General features: G+C 39.7%; 1 protein-coding gene across 1 annotated transcript; it reads left to right on the top strand.

Annotated features, from left to right (window-relative positions):
- Nucleotides 1–260: 260 nt before the first annotated feature.
- Nucleotides 261–22,401, top strand: LOC137283594 (hydroxyacyl-coenzyme A dehydrogenase, mitochondrial-like). The gene is made up of 8 exons (XM_067815182.1): nt 261–437; nt 3,869–3,997; nt 7,981–8,138; nt 8,893–9,019; nt 15,175–15,264; nt 15,493–15,565; nt 16,104–16,220; nt 20,009–22,401. The coding sequence occupies exons 1-8, from the start codon at nt 321–323 to the stop codon at nt 20,128–20,130; spliced, it is 933 nt and encodes a 310-aa protein (XP_067671283.1). The 5' UTR covers nt 261–320; the 3' UTR covers nt 20,131–22,401.
- The last annotated feature ends 48 nt before the right edge of the window (nt 22,402–22,449 follow it).

Genomic DNA, 22,449 nt, shown 5'->3' with positions numbered 1-22,449 from the left:
GAAACCAACACATGCAGACCCAAAAGCACTGGACGGAATATTGAGGGACCGTATCATATATACTATCTCATGTTCATAGATGATACGTGTTGCGTTACATTTTTTCGTTTTACATTTCCCAACCGATAACGACAGTACAGTTATATACAATTCTCATACGATTGCCATTATGTAACCACGAGAGTACCCTTTTGTGATATGCTTTTAACGTCTCTAGAAGAGACCTGACAATATCCCTCGAGTGAAGGATTAATTCCTCCACTCATGGGAGATCTTTTGAAGGGAGGTAACTCCAATCAACTTTCAGTTGACCATCAAACATGGCATCGGTTTGTAAAGTTATCGCTCGGCAACTGTCCACCTCAGTGGGACGGCAGGGTCCTGTTAAATACTTGACTGTTATTGGCAGTGGTTTAATGGGCTCAGGAATTGCACAGGTACGTGTGGCACAGAATAACTCTCCGACAGCACTTTGGAAAACCTGCACACCGGCGACAGCTAACTGCTGTGGAACTGACGTGTACTTTGAACCCTGACGGGACAGCGGGTAGCTCAGACACAAATACTGAATAGCATCTGCATTCACACTAGAGTGACATCTTTCGCTTGTCAACAAGCTGTTGGTAATAATAAATAAAACAAGATACACGATTTACACCCTGCTTTCATCGTTAGTATTTGTGACTATCATGCCTTGTGTTGAGTGATTATCACTCATGATTTAATGATAAAGCGGACATTGACCTCCAGTCTTGAAAAAGGTTAGGGCGAGGGATATTGCTTGGAATTTTAAGGTATTCTTGAGCTGCTGGTTTCATAATTGAAGCTATGACACTGTTGAAAGTTTCGAATAACACCTTTTCGTAAACAGTAAAGTTATTTGGTAGTCTTGTGGTCAGTGAAACAAGTGTAAACCCTAGTGACTAAATATTTTTTAGACGTTCAGGGACAAGTTCTAACTCACCCAACTCGTCAAAGATTGTCAAAACTTCACCACCTAATCTGTTTGGTCCACTCCTATGCCAGCATATTTCAAGAGCACTTCCAACTTTATCATGGGTAGATATGTTTTACCAACACAGAGAATGCCTTTACGAGAAGTAGGCGCTGCATGGCAGTGAGCAAATCCATTTGGTTTGTGAAAGGGAGAGCAAATGCAGGCTAGTGCATGTGCAGTGCATGAGAATGAAATGCATTCCTTGCATTGCAGCACATGCCTTGTTCATAAGACTTATGTGATCTCACTTGATTGCAAACAACCTTGGTCCCTTTCGATCACAATGGCAAGTGCTAGTGGGCGGTAACCATGTATGTGAATATAGGTCAGTTGTCAGGGTAGTCTCAACCTGTTATAATAAGATATTTTATAGAGCACATATCCATGCAACTATTGCTTGCTGAAGGCGCTGGTTTTTGTTTTCCTTCGTTCATCCCAGTGTCACATTGTATTATCAATCTCAACTTGCTGGGGAGTATACAACACTTGCTGCCTCTAGACACGCCAAGTTTATTGTGGCTCTCTCATCCTAACGAGGTACCCATTTCCCAGATGGGTGGACTTGGACACAAAGTCACAGTACGTTGTCCAAGTTTGCTGCACGTTGCTGTTCCCATAACTAGGTGCCTGAAACATATTCATGTGACCACCACCTGGTCATATACCAATGGATTTATGGGTGCTTTTAAAGGTCACATGCAACAAAAAAATCAAACATAATTAAAACACATTTATCACTTATTCATGACATATAATATACATTGCTGCTTTAAATAAAACAAATAAACAAAATTATAAGCGTACAATCGCGATTCAAAAGTGCAATATTTTGTACTTGGGCTTACTTCCCCAGAAACGAAGCCTTCGGGAGACCGAACCCAGCGGGTGGATGTGCACTCAAGTGTAACAACGGCTTCCGATTGGCTGTTTCATTTGCTAATGTGCTGAGGGTTCTTTGTGTGTACAGAAAGATGATCTGTCTGGTGGGCATTTTAGAAGTATAGCAAGTCACAAGAAAGTAAGATTCTTTATGGATAACAACTTCTTTTTGTGTACTTGATGCGTCGTTTCAGTATGGATTCATATACTGTTGTCAAACAAAATCACATACACTAGAAGAAGTTGTTATGCGTGAAGAATGTATATAGAGATGTTGGGTTTTGAAAATACATGTTCTCTGAATTTGCGTTCGATCCAATCAAAAATCATGTCAGTAGAGATGGTAAACTACTGCGTAGCTGGAATCTGTCCAAGTACAAAGCAGGACCTGAGACTGACAAGAGTTTGAACCAGTTTCTGTCAGATCCAGTCATCCGAAAAAAATGAATGTAGTTTGTTTGCAACCCGCAGAAATAGAAACATGTCATGTGTATCACACGTGCCTAATTACATAATGTGGCAGAGCCGGGACTCGGGTGCACGAGTCATAAATCAACTTATTTTCTTTATGTCGTTTAGTCTGATAGGTGTTAAGTTCAAATTGCACGTGGTCAATGACTGAAGCTGTGTACTGCATGTTGTCTTTAGCAGACAGGCAGGCAGACATCTAGCTGTGAATAAACCAGACACTGAGCTTTCTCTGTGACAGAGACTGCTTACCACTATCAACAAGTTTTTTTACGTAATGAATAGATTATTTAATTGTTTGTGTACACAACCAAGATTAGACTACTGCTCACTACCTCAGACGCTAGGCATGCATACTGTTTCAAGCGCCACGAACCTATTCACTGCGCATGCGTTATGGACGCAGTGCAGCACAGCTGTTGAAACCAGTTTTCCCCCCAGTGCTGGGGGGAATTTAGTGAAACGTTTGAACTCCGATTTCGCGGGCTTTTTTTTCATCACGTTTTTTTCAACTTCATAGGTTGAATTGGCATTTTTTATGATTTGTTTCCGTAAGTGCATGCTGAAATGTACCAGAATCTGCAAAGTTGTGTTTTACGTTGAATGTGACCTTTAAGTGCACACGGTTGTGTACTAGGGGTGGGTATCTCTGAGAATTTTCATATTGTGATATACTGCCATCTGAAAGCATATACTGCGATATGTATTGCAATATATTTTTATGTATTCTTTAGCAAAAAAACTCTACTATACTAGAGTTATGATATTTGCCACAGATAATGCAAGGAAACGAACTATTTAACATCAACACAGCAGTTACTGGTTTTATCTAGTTTGAAGTCGCTTTAAAAAAAATGCCCTGGCATTTTAGACAGCATCTAAAATTATCCTGTTTAGGACATACCAGAGATCACTGGTCAGTTATGAGTAAACATGTAAAACAGTCAGATCCAAAACATTGTGAAACACTTGAACAAACATTGAAAACACAACTTCAAACCGAACTTAACTTGACTTTGGGTGTGGAAATAGGGAAACCTCCTAATATTTCTGGGTGTTACAAAGTTTTTCCAATGCATGTCAAAGTACCAGTTTTCGATTAGTGTATCCAAATGCATATTGTTTTCATGTCTGAACCAGTATATACCAGTAGACCAGTTACACTACGCAGCCCTGTTGTGTACTGCACAATAGGAGTTTTGACAACATCGAAAGAATCTGCACACAAAGTTGATTCCAAGAGTTTTTACATCAGGTCACAGGTGAGCTCGATCCTGAAACCTCAACCTCACTAGATCACTAGTCTGGCACTTGAGCCAGCTTGCCTATCGCTTCCCCAATACTATCCTTGTTTGCCAGTAGACATGAAATATGAATGGATGTTAAGTGTTTGGGGGTCACTTTCTGGTAAAGATTGCTTGTATACTTTTCAAGATAAATGTCATAGAGAAACTCTTCAATTTCCATAGAATTAAAGTCTCCTCCATCTGGAAGTTGTGACAGTGAGAGGTTTGTGTGTTGCAGGTAGCAGCAGCAACTGGACACAATGTGACGCTGGTGGACCAGTCAGATGACATCCTCAACAAGTCCATGGGTAGCATCAGGAAGAGTCTGGAGAGAGTTTCCAAGAAAAAGTATGCAGACAATCCCAAGGTACAAGACATAGAGGAATGATGTGCTAATTTCAATATGGCAATATATAGAGAATACTACACATGGTTGAATTATACGAAACAAGTGTCCTTCCTATGGTATCTGTCACAGTGAAGCTTGCAAGTTTCGTATAATTCATATGTAATGAGACCTTGTGTGGTAGATTATTTATCACCCATGTTTTACATGCATTACACTAGCAAAATAGCATATTTTTTTGTTAATAGATGGTTTCAACCCGAAACCTGATTCATAAAGACGTTGCGGAAGAATGTTCTACTGTGGTACACTTTTGGCATGACGCCACACTGTAATGACATCACTATGTCTGACCCCTGCTAACCGATGTCATGATGCATGTCAGATGTCATCAGCCTCTCAAAGCAGACTACTTCACAGCACCCTTTTCTTGGTTTGCAGTTGCTTCACTAAGCTAACATCACTGGTGGAAACATTGTGTTTATGTTTTTTGACAGATGTAATGCCTCAGTTCAATTCAAAATTAAACGACATAGCAACATTCACAATGTTTACATTCCCACAATGCATATACGTTGTAGATGTAATGAATTCACATGTTTGTTATTAATGGAGAAGTAGTTCTGTCACGACATGACATGAGAGGTCATCATTATCCAATCAAATCCTAAGAATGTCAGGTCAAGTTGTTACGACACAGGTCAACACAATACATACGACATGAGTATGCAACTACCGATACATTGACCACAGGGTAATAGATGCTGGACGTGACATTACTTGCTTGTGATCTTGTTTCCTCGTTTGTTTATTGCATGATAGGTGGCATAATGTCTTTCTACATGGTACTCAAACATATTTGAAGACCTCGGGGGAAGAAAGTTATAACCCACCATTGGTGAATTTCAGCGATTTTCATAGTTTGTGGGTTGCCAGACCATAACTAATCATGTGAAAGGAAATTATCTCCCCTTACTCTTAAACTTAAGCTATTGCATCAACACCCAAAATATCACAACCCACACCCACATGAACCAATATCAGAAAAACAATCATGACCCACAAAAACATGGCGGAACACATGTCACAGATCATCAAGTTTTAGCGCAATTGTCTAGTGACAGTGAAAACAATGACACCACAGTTTATCCTACATATAAAGGGACAACTTCTGCATCCAGTGACAATAGTTTCCCAGAGCTAAGTTTTATTTTGCTTTAGAATTTGGTATTTTCCTGTATTTTGTGGGTTATCATATTCTTTCCAAATCGCTCATTTCGTCAGTTGTGACAACCCCAGGGTTCTATTACGCAAAAACAAAAGCATTTTCACCCAAAAATGAAATGATACTTTGAAGTTACTTATATACATATGCATGTAAAAAACGTTTGGGGTGTCTTCTACAAAAGGTAAACAGAGAAAGTGTGTATTTGTAGGTTATCATTTTCTTCGTGAAACGAAAGTGGAAAATACTGAGGGTTATCAACTGACACATTATCACTAAAACGCTCACTTTGGTAAAACATTCAGATGCAAATTGACAACTAACATTTTTTTTTCACAGATGACACTGATAAATCTACCCGAGGAAGTATTAGTTACAATTCTGGAATTCATTAAACTGGAACACTTAATCAATTCGTCACTCAATCTGCAAATTCCTGTACAATATTATTACGTGATGCCATTTAGGAAGTGGTCAAATGCAGCATATGTCATATTTGGGATTTCACTTCTCAGTAAAGTACAAATTCTAGTACTTTTTTGGTTGAGTCCCATCCGGGAAGTAGACTGAGCGGGTTAGGCGGCTGACTTTGTGTGCTGGCGATTAGGTGCCTGACTCTGAGGGTGCGGGTTCGAATCCCGGATGGGACTCAACCAAAAAAGTACTAGAATTTGTACTTTACTGAGGAAGTGAAATCCCAAATATGACATATGTTGCTGTACAATATTGTTCATGGAAACAGTATTCTCTGGAGCAATGTGGATGACTTTTCTGTTGACTTTTTATGTTTGAGAAGAACCATCTGCAAAAACTGATGTCTCATTCATCCTGTTTTAGATATTTTTAAATACCATATGCTGAGTATTTGTTTTCATCCACCTGTGCAAGTGACATTGTGTGCCAACAGCTGTAAAATCTACCAAACTTCACACACTGAACATCACTCATGCACCCATACAATCTCTTTCATTTCTGACAAACATGAACCATTTCTCAAGATTCTCAACATCAGTGGATGTTCTGTGCTCCCAGGGAATGAAATTGAGAATGTTAGACACTGCCCAAAACTTGAATTTTTGTGTGTGAGTTTTACAGAAGTCAAAGCACATGACCTGTGTTCAGTTCTTCCTTCTGACTTGCTGCACCTTGATGCTGCTTGTGTAGAGTTCTCATCAGTACAAGGTCATATCAAAGTCATATGCATCCCCAATGTCAATGTTAGTGTCACGTGCTCCAGGCTGTTCACATGAACAAATTAGGTTTACTGAGAGAACATATGCTGATTTTGAAATAAAATTTTGTAACCAATCGATTTCAGGATAAAAGAGAGACAGAAAAAACACAAATTCCAGAAACAGATCCAAAAAGGCCATAAATAAAGATTTAAAGAACAAAGGAGAAGCTTATGTATCAAGTAGTGGGAAGAAAGTTGATGTAGTCACTACAGGACCTGCATGCTCTTGCAATAAAAAGTGTATGGAGGGCCTGGGTGAAGACAAAGATACTTCGAGATAACACATGCTGTGTTAATTAAGTTTCAAGTTGAAACCCTGTTCAAAGAAGAATTTAAGAGTTTTGAGCTGTTTCGTTCATGATGTTAAAATTTTAGCAGCTTTGTTATTGGTTAAATTTCCGGCTGAAAACGATTTTATTCATTTAGTTTTTATCCAGTTGACAACTGTGATATTTTGCATCATCGTTTTAATCAATTTCCACGACAGGATTTCAAGATGGAAAAATAAGGATGTTTGTTTTCATTAGTAATGTCAACTGAATAACATTTCCACTCTGTTTTTGTGCTAGTTTGGGGTCATTCCTTATTTTCAATCATGTTCTGAACAAATAAAATTAGTTATTGTGTTTTTGAACACATGATATTGACTGATATTGACTATGTAATGACTCTTCAGGAAGGCAATGATAAACCTTTTTCAGAAAAAATGTTATAACCAACAAAAATATATGGTATGGTGATATTTCAAACGTACAAATCACAACTTTATGACTTGTATTTTAGTACAAATATTTATATTTCATTACACAAATACATGATCTCCAAAACAAACATGTCAATATCCAATTATTCCTACTACAGGATTTGTCAGCTAATGACAAACTTTTAAATGCGTTTTTCTCAAAATGACATAAGTGTGGGTTATAACTTTCTTCTCGCGAGGTCCTCATTTCTCCAGATAGGGGACATATTAGATTTATATGTAACTATAGCAGGGTGCATGAGATTTTGAGGGTGAGCTAGTACTGATGGTTGAGGGGTGTAAATGACCTTAGTTTAGTTTTACACCATTTTCAGCAATATTCAGGTAATGTCATGGCTGGAAGACACCAGAAATGGGCCTCACACATTGTACCCATGTGTCAGGGTCTTCAACATTACAAATGGACACACGAACCATGACGATGATGATAGTACAAATGGATGATTTACATATAAAACCCTTTGACATGATCGGCTTATTCAGGGTGACAACTGATGACTAATATTCTCTTGTCTGGTATTGTTTTCCTTATGTTTTTGTCTCACCATGATTTTTGCTGCAGATGAAATTGTTTTGATTGATATTTGAAGGGACGTGTCTATTGTTTTAATTAACTTGTTATATCATGTATTATTGGGTTTGAATTGTGGACTGGATTTAAAAAAAAGACAAAAAAATCTAGAATCTGTACTTTAGTGAGAATGTCTAATCTAAGTGTAAGATACTTACCCCACACACCCAGCTTCTTACACATGTAACTCACATTCTTCTTGTTTGTAAAGGATGGTGAAGAATTCATCTCCGGTGTCCTGGGCCGCATCTCCACAAGCACAGACTCCTCCAGTGCTGTGCAGAACACTGACCTGGTTATAGAGGCTATTGTAGAGAACCTGGGGGTCAAGAAACAGCTGTTCTCTGCTCTGGACAAAGTTGCACCACAGTAAGGCTAATGGTGGATGACACTCTTTTGTAATAGATACTGCAAAGAAGAATAATATGCTGTTTTTTCTCAGCAGTTATTGCATTATACAAGACGTTCATGGTGTTTTATAGGAATGGCAATTTTCTGAGCTTCTGTGGAAATTCATGGATTAAAATGCAAGGCAGTTGATCCTGGACCCCCAGACCCCCGGCTGATTTTCCACTGAAATCACTTTCACTTGTTGCCATCCCTGGTTTTAAGACTTGTATTAGCAATGTTGCAGAGTTATGCACTTTGGGCACCTTCAGTATTTGTTCAGTGGGAGGAGAAAGAGAAAAAGTAATCAATCAGACACAGACTTTACATCATTTGTATATGTCTGCATAGCAAAAACACAGTAGACTTCGAAAGGTGGCATTAGATGTTTCTTAAACTTGTCTGTCTGTCTCTGAATACCCATGAAGGTCAGACTATTCATCTTCAGTACCCCATGCTTGTTGTAAGAGGCAACTAACAAGATTGGGTGATCAGACTTGGTTCATACATGTCATCGGTTCCCAGTTGCACAGATCGATGCTCATTCCATTCATCACTTGATTGTCTGGTCCAAGCTTGAATATTTACAGGCCAGCGCCATATATGTGGAATATTGCTGAGTGAGGCACAAAAATAAATATACAGTCTAGCTTAGTTGAAGCAGGCACACAAACACATGCTTGTGGCAGTATGAATGCACCTGATGTAAACTCCCATTTCAACCCGCATGTTTCAGACACACCATCTTCAGCAGCAACACCTCCTCAATTCCCATCACTGATATCGCTGAATCAACACAGAGAAAGGACCGGTTTGGAGGGCTACACTACTTTAACCCTGTACCCATGATGAAGCTCCTGGAGGTAGGACGTGCTTGTCTTCCCCCAGGAACTGCTTATATGGTCGTACTTATTATTTGTTATAGTTAGAAGTCATTGTAGGAAATTATTGCATTTTTCCTTATACTGATGCTTAATTGCTTACTCTCCTCTTCCTGGCGAAGGTAGTGGAACACCTGAAATCCCTTGAAGTTCTTCTAAAAGAAGAGGACGTAAAATCACACTCACCCATGTATTACCTCCCTTTCCCTCCACATGGTCAGCCGACCGCCATGATACTTCACTCTCTCCCTATCGTCTGACAAGGACGGCTGGAGGCACCTGGGGTCCTGTATGCGGCGATGAGTTTTTCATTCTTTTGGTTTTTATAACTAAATTTGTGTTGTATGCGATTTTTGAGTTGTATATGTTTATTATTATTATTATATAAATTTGTGATTTTTGTGACTTTTTCTAACACGTATTTCATCACAAAATCGTGTTTTCAGTGCAGGTTATGGCTGTCGGCGGTTGACCCGCTTGTACTTTGGCCGGCGTGTAAACCTTTATGTTCTGCTCATACTGGTTTTAAATTTGGCATTAAATTGCCTGAGGCAAAATTCTTATTATATTTACGGTCTGTTCACAGACGTGCTAGAGATAAGCAATGTTGGCTCACATTAGCCATGTCTAATCTAGTGAAATAAAATTGGGTAACCGTTTAATTATTGATCCTGAGATTTATTCCAGCGAGATGCCAGTCATATCTCCAAGGTTGTGTCCAGTGTTGGGCGAGTCACCTCCCAAGTCTCAGAAGAAACCATCTGTTGAGGCAGGGCTGTCACAGGCCAAGAAAACTAAGTCAGTTTTCATCTGTAAGATCATCGCAGAATCATCCCTTGTTGATGAAGAATGTCAATTTTTTTTACGAGTCTCCGTTGTTGATACTCAGTGAAGACATCAGTCGCATGTCGACTGCAACCTCGGGGATTGTAGACACCTCTTCAACAAAGTTGTCAATGCATGAACCACATGCATTCGACGCAGGCGCTTTCATGCAACAATTCACGAGCAGATGATGATCTATGGAGTGACGATTTGGAAGAGTAAAGAGTAAAGAGGTCTGCGTGGATGGACTCGTCAACGGAGAAGGTTTCCTTCAGTCTCCCCTATTCATAGAAGACGCCATATGCAGTCACCCTCCCCTCCGCTCAACGCAGCTGTTCGACGCAGACGCCTGCATCCAACATGAGCTTGATTAGGTTATGTTGAAGAAGAATGAAGACTACAATCTCCAACTACGTTGACTGCTGCTCCTAGATCTATCATGACTGCGTCGTCACCACTCCGGGTCATCAGACAACGCAGATTTCGTTAGCAGCCTCAGTCATGACAGCAGACACCTCAACGAGTCAGCCGTGACTGCACTCAGTGCAGTCGTTCGACACAGATGCCTTCATGCAACATGAGTCTTCAAGTCATGTTGAAGAAGGATGAAGACTACAATCTTCAACTACGTTGCCGTGTGAGCACTCACTTCAGAGCACTTACATTGAAAAAAAACCAAAAAATGAGGATGAAGAAGGAAGACATGCGTTAACGTTTCTGGCGATAGCTCCGATTTCTGAGAAGTTATCTACGGCTTTCAAGTCAGCATCCAAGTTTCAACAATAACAAGATCATCAGCAGTCCCTGCAACGATCTTTCAAGATAGATGACATTCGGACGGGCTTGATTTAGGCTAGCATCTCAAGTCCAGCAATCCTGTGAATGAGGAAGAGTGAATGTTCCTGTCAACTTTCGTCACTCAAAAGAAGGATCAGCAGTTTACGTCCGAACACCTCGTCTCAACTACTGTGGAACTGAATCTACTTCCTCGACAAGATTGCCCAACATGTTAGAGAAGTCATGATGATCAAGTCCATCGACACCTTGACAACGGTCCTTTTCAGGACCACCAAACAAACCAAAAGAATGCTTGATAACTTGATGTAAATAAAATAAAATGTAGTGTCGTTTTAGCTATAACTGAAGCAGACAAATCAGCGTTACACTAACAAGTCCAAGTTCTCCAAAGTCCAGAGAATGAGAGTTAAGAAGTTAAATACAGGAGGTAAACATTGGAGATCAGGGTCGGAACGACTGGAGTTTTCCACCCTCAGCCGTTCCCATACAACCATCTCCAGTTGGTTAATGTCGTCAACTCGACTGGAAGAAGCTGGGAATTCTCAACTATGAATACGTCACAAAGATTCTTCGAGATGACAGCAACATTCCAATGCATACTACACCTCTGATCACAAGAGATGATGGTATTATCTTCGGGGAAAAATTCCGACACATCTACCTGGAAGACAATTTGTCTACATCAGCTTAAAGCAGCGGAAGGGTTTTTTTTGCACGCTTTACTCATCTTGACACGTGCTCGCCAAACAACATGGTTGCAGACAAACCTGAATGCTAGCAAGGGATATCACTGTTTGAACAAGATTTTATGATGATCAGTTGTCTGCTACACCGGTGACATCACATCTACAATCACTACATACAAGTTCTTCATGAGAGAAGTCAACTCAGTCTACATTTGGACTTCAATATCAGGCTACTAACTCAGCTCGGATGGAATGTGAATCTAAATTCCTCAGGATTTGATTCATCACTACATGGAAATACACCGCTGTCCCAGAGAATCGGTGGGTCAAAGTTCAAGTTGATGTTAGATCAAGCTCTACTCTCTCTGCTACCATTATGACAGTGCCAATGTCTACATGGTCTGCTCACGTCTTCTCAGGATATGACCAGAAGAAGACACCTACAACTATGTCCATGACAGCGATTCCTGAGTCACGGTTTCACATCTTGACCAGTTTACGATGCTGGACAACTTGAAACCACACCCGCTGTGGGGAACTCGCCAGTTGAATGTCTGCACAGGAACTTATATGTTACAGTCAGCATTCAACAGCCATCCCTATGTAGAGACATCTGTCCAAGGATGGGGTGCCCATCTAAACAACAAGTTGCAGCAGGAATGTGGAAGACGAAAGATCGAACTCTTCCCATCAACCAGCTGGAAATGAAAATGGTGATTCATGCAATCCATCACTGGTCAACAACACTGAGAGACAAGCTACTGATGATCCACACAGACACACACAACAGTGGCTTTCTACTTACACAAGCAAGGGTCAATGAGATTGCCATCTTTACTACACCTGTTGTTTCAACTTTTCGGCATGGTCAACAAACTGAATCTCCAAATAAAAGCATGTCACATACTAGGAGTCTGCTATATGCTGATTCAAGAGGCGTTTTAATTAATCAGCCAGATGTTTGGATTGCCGCAAATAGACTTGTTTGCAACAAGGTTCCTCAAAGAGACTACAACCTTTGTATCACCGGTACCAGATCCATTAGTCTGGACAATAGACGCTGTCAGCATCCCATAGGAAGAACTATAATGCATTCGCGTTTCCCCTTCCAGTGCTGCTACCAAAAGTCGTCGTGAAAATAAAACAGACCAAGAGGCTACAACTGACGTTGGTCGTGCCTTACTGGCTAACGAGACATTGGTTTCCAACACTTATAAAGGAGTTAGGACAACCAACACTACAACTACCAGCTTGGGAAAATCTTCTCGTCCACTCCTATACGAAACAGGCACACGGCAACCCATCTGCGTTCCGACTTCACGTGTGGAATGTATCAAAATCTGTTTAAAAAACAGAGCATACTCGACGAGAGCAGTGAAAGTAGTTACCTTAGCCTTACGGAAATCCACTCGCACCCTTTATGATAAGTGGGCCAAGAAGAAAGGCTTCACGGCGATGAAGGCAACATATCCGCAGATTATTAGCAGAATATTTATGTCACCTACCACATTCCAGAGGTCAGAAAGGTTCTACATTATCGTCATACTTGACAGCTCTCAGCTCCGTTCTCACCATGGAAACGAGGACCAAGCTGACTAAAGTACCCGAGTTAGTTATTTGGCTACGCTCCTTCCAGTTGACATAAATTTAGAGCTCCAGCATGAGATCTAAACATCGTACTCCAACATCTCACAAGTGATGCGTACAAGTTGCTTCATCGGACCTCATTTGAACTGTTAACTCAGAAGACTCTGTTTTTTACTTGCCTTGGCTATAGCTGCATGAATGTCAGAAATTCATGCTCTAGACTTCAACCACACGAGCTTTGATCTGGGTCTATGATGGGATTTTATTGCAAAAAATCAACAGCCAGGTCAACCGGATAGACAATTCCACATACCGGCACTATCTTCAATCCCAAGACCCTATGATACTAAAAATTTATCATTATGTCCAGTCAGAGCATTGAAGATATACATCGCAAGTACCAAGTCTAGAAAGGAAAGTTTCAAGCACCTGTTTATCCCTATATCTACTGAGACACTTACGGAAGTATCCCGCAACACTATCTCAGTGTGGATCAGAGCTGTTGTATTGAGAGTGTTTTAAAGCACCAGGATTGGAACCTCCATGAGCCTCCAACCCACATGAAGTCAGAGCCTTGGCCTCTACTCTAGCGCTACATGGGAATTGCTCGCTATCAACTACAATGGAGGGCAGCTGTTGGAAGTCAAACACGGTGTTTGCCTTCCACTACCTACAAGACATGACCACAAAGGACATCTCTTGCGTTCATCAGTTTGGGCCTCTTGTCATTGTTCAGCAGTTGCTAAGCTAACAGTTCTCCGATGGTGCTGAGTTCACTCACCCGTTTTATCACGTGACTTGTGGAAGCCAGACGCTCTGCGGAGTATGTGGTGGAAAGTCCCTGCACACGTCTTAAACAGACTAGCATAAGTGATTATGACCCTGACAACTAGTCTCGTTTGCTATATCTTGACATTTAGTTGCATCAGAAACTAGCAGGACGCTAGTTACTCTTGATGTCATCATGTGCCAGTCAACAAAGCCTTCTATGGAAGACAAGTTCGGCTGGATGTGATCCCCTCCAAATCTACAATGAATATGAGAAGAATAGGACTGACTTATCGCTGTTACAAGTTCCCGTTGGGGGGGAAATTATTGGATGTAATTTGGAACAGATAAGAGAATCCAGCATGGTCTGACCCATCACCATTTCCGTCGGATTCTGTAAGCAATTATGAGTCAGGATAAGGGAAAATATGTAATTTTCTGAATAAAATTGATATTTTATACCTATCCTGACTCATAGCGAAAGCCCTCCCAGCCGCCCTCACAAACACGCTGTATTCTCGAGTCCGGCGATTATAGGAGAGAGTAAGTATCATGGCGGTCAGCTGACCATGTGGAGGGAAAGGGAGGTAATACATGGGTGAGTGTGATTTTACGTCCGCTTCTTTTAGAAGGGAACTTCAAGGGATTTCAGGTGTTCCACTAACTTCGCCAGGAAGAGGAGAGTAAGGAATTAAGCATGAGTCAGGATAAGTATAAAATATCAGTTTTATTCAGAAAATTGCATATTTCATGGCTATCTTCTAGAGTTATGTAATGATATATATTGTAAGGAATTTATGAAATAGAAGCACTGTGTCAATATACCAATCATATAGCACCCACATTTTTATGTATGTATTTTTGTGGCCTCTAAACATTACTGAATGTAACCTTCTGAAAGTGGAATGTTTGATGAACTGTTACAGTGAAACCATGACAATTATTTATACCTTACTGCTCACATATATATTTGTGACTTATGAAGTATGTCGTGACTGGTTGTTATTGCCTAACGATTAGAGTGTGGGGAGTGTGAGTGATTTGAGTGTTGGAACTGTAAAATAAGGAGATGTTGTGCTTTTTAAAATTGGTTTTGGCTTCAATCAAGATTAAGCAAATACATATATATATAATATTCTTTTTTTTTAAATTAAAGTCACCATACTTTGGTTATGTTGTGCAGAGTTGTGTCCCTTATTTGTGTAAGTAGCCAGTGACAATGATTTGAGGTCTGAATCTTGGATTTGCACAGCTTGTGTTTCTAAGTCTTTTGGCACTACACCGCTACCTGTAGGGTTCAACAAATTGGGCAGTGTCTGAAATGTACTTCACTCCAGGCTTTCCTCATACACAAGTCTGAACCTACACCTACATTAGTGTTCATATTGTATCTAATGAAGTGACTCATTCATTCTACAACACATACAGATGTAATTGGTGATTGACATAAGTTGTACCTGTGTTTGTTTGCAGGTCGTCAGGACATCAGAGACCAGTGATGAGACATTCAACACCCTGGTGGAGTTTGGCAAGGCCATGGGCAAGGTCACTGTGAATTGCAAGGTAGGGTGCTCATTCGGACATTTAATAGTGAAGATGGTGCTCACTGTGATGAAGATTAAATGTGTGTGTTCAGTTTATCAAGGACTGAAGAAAATAAACCAATGAGTTCCTGCATTCAGTTGTACTGTAAATTGAGGACATTGTCAATTTGTGTAAAAACAGGTAACACTATTGATTTGTCCAGCAAAAGCTAGCACCCCCTTTTTTCACCTGTGCACCACCTTTCAGGACACGGCTGGATTCATTGTGAACCGTCTCCTGGTGCCCTATATGTTGGAGGCAGTTCGTCTCGTGGAGAGAGGTAATTCACAGATCATCTCTCATGTCCTAAAAAGTCCACATTATCAAATTCATCTTGTCCTAAAAACTTGCAAAGTGTACTCATGCAGGGAATCAAACATGGGTCTTCAGCATGACGAGCAGACACTTCAACCATGAGGCTACCCTACCACCTACCTCAGCTTGTATCAATAAACAAGCAGTAATAATGGTAACCAAGGTGAGGCACTACCCACTGGGAGAAAGAAATTCAAAGGTTGCTTCACCATATCTGGTACCTATGAAATCTCATCAATTCAATATCAGCTTCAGTATGTGGCCTTCAAGCAACCAGCTACTGCTGTGATATGCACCAAGATGTTGACAGAAGTGACTGAATGTATGTCAAGACATGGATTGCAGTATCGCAGTAATAGCAGTACAAATACAAACCAAACTGGACGAGACAAATCAATGCTGAATCAATCTCCTTGCAAGCCGATCCCAGCTTCCTCACTCATACAGACACTCACTCTCACTCACTATCTCAAGACCATCCACCCATTCACTCATTTCTCCAGGTGATGCTTCCCCAAAGGACATCGATATAGCAATGAAGCTAGGAGCTGGCTATCCCATGGGACCCTTTGAGTTGAGTGACTATGTTGGACTGGACACCATGAAGTTTATTCTAGATGGTCAGTATCTGTCAATTCACTGAAGTTTATCTGTAGTGTCTTGATTGTCTCAATATTCTGATTTTAAGGAAAGTAACTCCATTGGGAAATATCTCCAAGAGTGACTATCCTGAATCCATGTAGAGCGGTGTCAGGTATTACCGAACAAGCAGCTATCACCGAACAAAATTCCATTTCCGCATTGTTTACTCAATTTGCTGATCGCTACAGCAATTTTCATGCGCATGCATTGATGTGGGAACTTCCTCTACCGGAAAAACAAGTGTCTGCTCCTTAAATATATTTCAAAAGACACGAAGAATAAAACTTACGAAAAGACAAGCAACTGGCATCACATCCTTAAACGTGGTGCGTATATTGTCGATGAGATGGCTAAGCCAACAATGAAAACTGGCATACCCCATTCTAAATACAGCACTATGTCTATTTAAGTGCATTACGCTGTTCCAAACCATAATGCAAAGCTTTGCTAACCATATGTGGACTGTACCATCCGATCAACACTACCCCTTCATTATGCAACCCTGTTGTCTTTTACCGAACAAGCCCATTGACGCTGCTCAACGTTATGCCTAAGGCTTATTTGTTGATACTTAAACAAACGTTTTTTAATTACTCCATGTGGTTTATAAAGTGTCAAGACAAACACAAAGCCATATCATTATACCTGTCTCCATTCTCTGGCCGTAGATGTTAGAATTTAACTTGTTTTGTGTATATACATAATCGTTAACTTTGGAAATGTGCCCTACTGACAAAAACACGATGATTGTTCATAAAGTAATCGGTTTTACTGTTCAAGCTTTTGTGTTCTCCCAAGTCAAGTATTTAAAAATCAGACAATAACTCCAAACATTAGTGCGGGGAACAATTTACTTTTACATCAGGAACATTTTTGTTGAAACATGTTGGTAAACGTTTAGGATCTTCGACCGTGACTTTATAGGAATATCAATGCCACGCGAGCAATACACGAGTACTGTTAATAGTGGGCCCGATTGCTATTGTTTGTTGTCTCCACAAGCACTTTCAAGAAGTGGTCGATTATACTGGAATAGGGACATTCATTTGTAACATGTCATTATATCCCCCCCGCTGAGAGCCACGATGTGATCCCGCTATATTTACCTTCCCTCTTTTATGTTTTCATTTTCCCGTAATCAGATAATTATTATTAAAAGATTTCTGAAATAATATTTATGGTCGTTTTTTCCCCAACATCAGTGGCTTTCCACATACATCTTGTTTGTCGTTTGAATCAGCAAAACTATTGATCGTCAACATGAGAAAGCAGCTTTAAATAAATGTGACAATTTATTAATGCGGCACAATAAACATCGCATTTTTCGCTTAAATTTATCGTATGCAAAAAATTTCTGGTTTACAGTACCTTGCAGATATATGATTTACAAGTGAATATAAGAACTGTATTTTCAGCAAAACATCAATCAAGTGATCGTGCAAAACATCTCACGGAATTTCGTTTAGATTATTTTTTCTGCTGATTTTTCTAATGGTGAAAGGTTTCCTTCAAACTTCTGCATTTTGAGCAAAGATGAAAGAATATTTCTTCTGTGTTTGGGCCTACTGTTTATCAAATTATTTAACTGACATTGTTAAATTATATGAAAGTTGAATCAGATGTGCCTTTTTTGTTAACATGCTACCCATTCACCTAGCTTAACTGACCATATTCCTTTCAGCAGACTCGATATGGTCTGATTTATAGTTTGTAGTTCTTTCACATACCTGTATTTTTCGTGTTTCAGTATAGTGTCGTTGTCAGTGCCAATCAAGAATATTTCAGTCATGTGGTTAAGATCAGTACTGAAAGGATTTTTGTACTTGTAATAACTGATGACCGTAAGTCCCTATAATCCCCAGCGTTGTGACCTAATTTTGGTTGGGGTGGCTATAACCAGTGTCTTTCAAAGTTGTACATGGCACTGTCATGTGAAGAATCATTCATGACAGCTTTGTTCCAGCTTTGTTCCCTCCGCTGTATGCACGTATTAAAGAGTTGTTGTCTGGTATGTAGTTGTTCAGCACCCGACAAATGCCTTTTGTGCCACGAGAAGTGTGTTTGACTCATGCTCATATGCGTAAATTGCGTACATATACCAGCAAAAATTATTTCATATGATATGTTCATGGCAGTATTTGAATGGTACATACGTGACGTGTTTTACCTGCATGGCTATGGGAGAATGTTGTCATCATTAACTTCATTATGGTATACCAGTAACACATAAAAAAAACATGTTGTTTACGACATGTATACTCTCATATATGTGTAATATATGAGTTATAGTTACACAATTACTCTATACTGTACAGTGTACGTTTAATATTAAGGCAGGGATAATCTACAACAATCTCTATAAACACTCCCTGATTAAGTTACGACCACACCACTGTACACAGTACGTCGTCTTTTTATTTTTCTTTTTTTCTAAGATTACAGTATAATTACGTTTATTCGGAACAAAGTCTTCTTGAAATTGCAAGCAAATCTACATGAATTCCTTTTACCCATAGTGTCGAGTGGAAAAAATCACGGAGGACCTAGCTGCACGTTTCAATTATTGGTTGGTTAGTTTGATGTTCAACAACGTACTCAACATTATTCCAGCTATATACTGGAACGGACTAAATTATACAAATTTTCAGTAAAAATATGGACTTCAGAGTATGTAATATGAACGAAATGACCGCACTTGAGCATAAACACTCGTCATAGAGGTCGTCAGCCCGACGATAGACTGGAATAGACCAGCACGAATGTTTGGAAAAGCCCGACGAGTGTTCGGAGTAGCCCGACATCATTGTTCGGAATAGCCCGACGTCACTGTTCAGCAGAACCGACAAGACTGCAAAATCTGACAATTACATCGCGTCAAATATTTGCCTGAAACAGGTTTGGTGGTATTAACTCATCTTCACAGGTGAATATGATGCACATTAAGAGGTTCACTGTGTGTCTAAATTACTGTTTTGTGTGATGAAACAGGGCAGAAATTAGGCGGAATGTGGTGTTAGCTGTTCGGTAATACCCGACACCGCTCTAGTGCTTTATTGTTACTATCTCTGGTTGATAGATTCAAATAGTGATGTAAGCAAATGTGAGTTACAAATGTTGAAATTACAGTATGTAGAAGGAAGTGTACTTGATCCATGAAAATGTTTTACAATGCTTTAGGACTCAATGTGGCTTTATGTACTGTGGAACCGCATGCTTTTGGTTCTAGTATTGATTTACCCAGGCCAGATGTGCATGCAACATAACTGTACCATGATCTCAATTCCTCCAAGTTAAATTATGGGTTAGGAACCATAACAGTAAACAGCACTGGTAGTACAAGTCAGTAGAGAAATACATGAATGCCACTGAAAGTGCGAAGCACTTTCTTCATAATTTTAAGACAATTTTAGTAAGACTTGCAAGATTTTGTTCAAAGTTGTCAGCAAATATTATGTAGTCCAATGTTCAGTGTGGTGCAGCAGATTGGAACATGTCATAGTTACAAGAGGAGAAGTTGTCAGTTAATCTTAATTGTCAGTTGCAATGTGTTCTCATGCATTTTATGAATATTTTGAAACTGGCAGATCTGTTTGTTTGCTACTGAAGACCACACTCCCCCCACCCAATTATTAAAAAGCTGGTCACTAAGATTACAGATTGCAGTTGCCCACTTTCTCATATTGTTATGGAAAACAATTTTATAGTAATGAATTTCACTAATATTGTGTGTGGCTGTGTTGATGTAATGCTTTATCACTGTCCACAGGTTGGCATGAGAGGGACCCTAACCATCCCTTGTTCAAACCCAGCCCCCTGTTGGACAAGCTGGTGGGTGAGGGCAAACTAGGCATGAAGACAGGAGAAGGTTTCTATAAACATAAGAAGTAGACTGACCATTGTTGACTGGAAGATGCTGAACACTCTACACAATCACCTTCAAATGTATACACTTTTGAATATTGCCTGTTAACATGGAGAGGTTGTGTGAATGATTTGTCAGAAGTGGTTGTCTGCCATGAAGATGAGTTGCTCTGATTACGTAACAATTTAGATTTGATATTAAATCTGAATATACATCCTGCAACAAACTGTGTAGTCTTTGATTGCAACCAGGGTATGAAACTGCAAATATTTCAGCCAGACCACATCACTGGTTAGATGTAAAACTTGCCAGCCCTGACCGAAACCTACCTGCCCATAAAATGTCTTCAGTGACACATGTCTAAATTTTAACCCACCGTTGAAAAAAGGCAGGTGAATTTGAGAATCTGGAAGTCAGTGTTGAAAATAATGTGTTCTGGGGTGGATAGACAGGCAGGTATTTCAAACACTGTTGTAACAATTGGGCTTCAGAGAATCTTTATTGTGGGTTGGAATCTTGCTGGTCTTAATCATGTGTCTGAGTTTGTGTCCTTCCTTTCAGCAACATGGTAAACATCTGAAACCTGCAACCTCTCAGGCTTTTTTTCTCCAACATTTTGCCGACCAGAGATATAACTGGAATAGTGTTAAAAGGGTCGCCCAACCTAACTTGATAAATCCACATAACTGGGATATGACATGTCAAGCAAGTAAACAAATCTGACCACTCTTCCATCTAATCACCTCTTACGACAAGCATTAGTTCTTGAAGATACGTCCCCACCCGGATCTTCCCATGTCTGAGAAAGATTAACTTGTCTAGGATGAATAATATCAGATGAATGACATTGTGACAAGATGACAGCAAGGGAAAAGTGGTGAAGAAGTCAGAAGAACTGTGAAACATTGCAATGTGTTCTTCAACCATGCACTTCCCATCGTGCAATGAACATTTTCCAAAGAAACAAAACAAATTCTTGAGCTGGTCGTGTGCTGTGTGCACTTAGAGTTGTATGGTACCCCTTATATGTTGAAATATGTTGAGAATTGTTACAGGTTTTCAGATACAACTTAATGCTATCACAAGTAAAACTGTTTCTGACCCTGACACAAAAAGGTGTTTGGGGTTGTTAGAGCTTGTTTGGCAATGTTAATGGTGACTAATTTCACTTAACAACCTTGACTTATGTTTGTTCAATGTCATGTCTAAGTCAGAGTACCTTGTCATGTGAAACCTTATCAACAGTTAGATTGCTTATTTCACAAGTTATGACATTAACTAATGATAGACCATGTATATTCCAAAAAGCAAAAGGAGTGAGTTGAGTTTTATGCCGCAATCAGCAATATTCCAGCTATATGGTGGGGTTTTGTACATTATTCAGTCTGGACCAGACAATTCAGTGATAAAAAAAATGAGCATCGATCTGCGCAACTGGGAACCGATGAAGTGACAAGCATAGTCGCCGTTTATAGCAAGCATGGGTTGCTGAATCCAAAAATTAAAGTGACCATGTAGAACAAGAGTCATCAGAAGATGACATATGCCCCTGGCCCCCACATGTTTGAAAGGACAAATCATCTCACAGTCACTAATTTTTTTTTTTAGACTAAGTTTGAATTGTTACCATGGAATTCATGAAAATTATAAATGCCATATATCTGTAATCAGCAAAGTCACAATTTCAAGATCTGTCTCATATATCTGCCAAGATCTGTTGAAAAATGGTTTTCGAGCTGTGCTCTGGGAACGAAGCCCATCCCTCCATTTTGAGACAAAGTCCAAAACGTTTCCATGGAAACCAAGAAAATAATACATCACCAAAACCTTTAAAAACCAAAAGGCACCACTTAGGGGTCTGCAACACATATCTGCCAAGTTTTACTGACAGATATTAAGAAGTTTTTGAGTTCTGCTCTGGAAATGAAACACACCTCTCACTTTTCAGACTAGGTCCAAAACGTTTTCATGAAAACCGAGAAAATAATAAATCACAGGACCCTGTACATAGCAAAAGGCACCACTATAGGTTCTGATTGATATATCTACCAAGTTTTGCAGAAAAATATTGAATGGTTTTTGAGCTCTGCTCTGGAAATGAAGCCCATCCCTCCATTTTGGGACGAAGTCTGAAACGTTTCCATGGAAACCAAGAAAATAATAAATCACAAAACCCTGTACATCACAAAAAGCACCACTTCAGCTTCTGACTGATATATCTACCAAGTTCTGCAGAAAAAATATTGAACGGTTTTTAAGTTGTGTTCTGGAAACACCCCATAAGACTAACACCAAAATGTTCCATGAAAAAACAAAAAAATGTAAATGCCAAAAATCTGTAAATA

The sequence above is a fragment of the Haliotis asinina genome, chromosome 5 (assembly GCF_037392515.1).
Source record: "Haliotis asinina isolate JCU_RB_2024 chromosome 5, JCU_Hal_asi_v2, whole genome shotgun sequence".
NCBI lineage: Eukaryota > Metazoa > Mollusca > Gastropoda > Lepetellida > Haliotidae > Haliotis > Haliotis asinina.
This window is presented reverse-complemented; position numbering and strand designations above follow the sequence as displayed.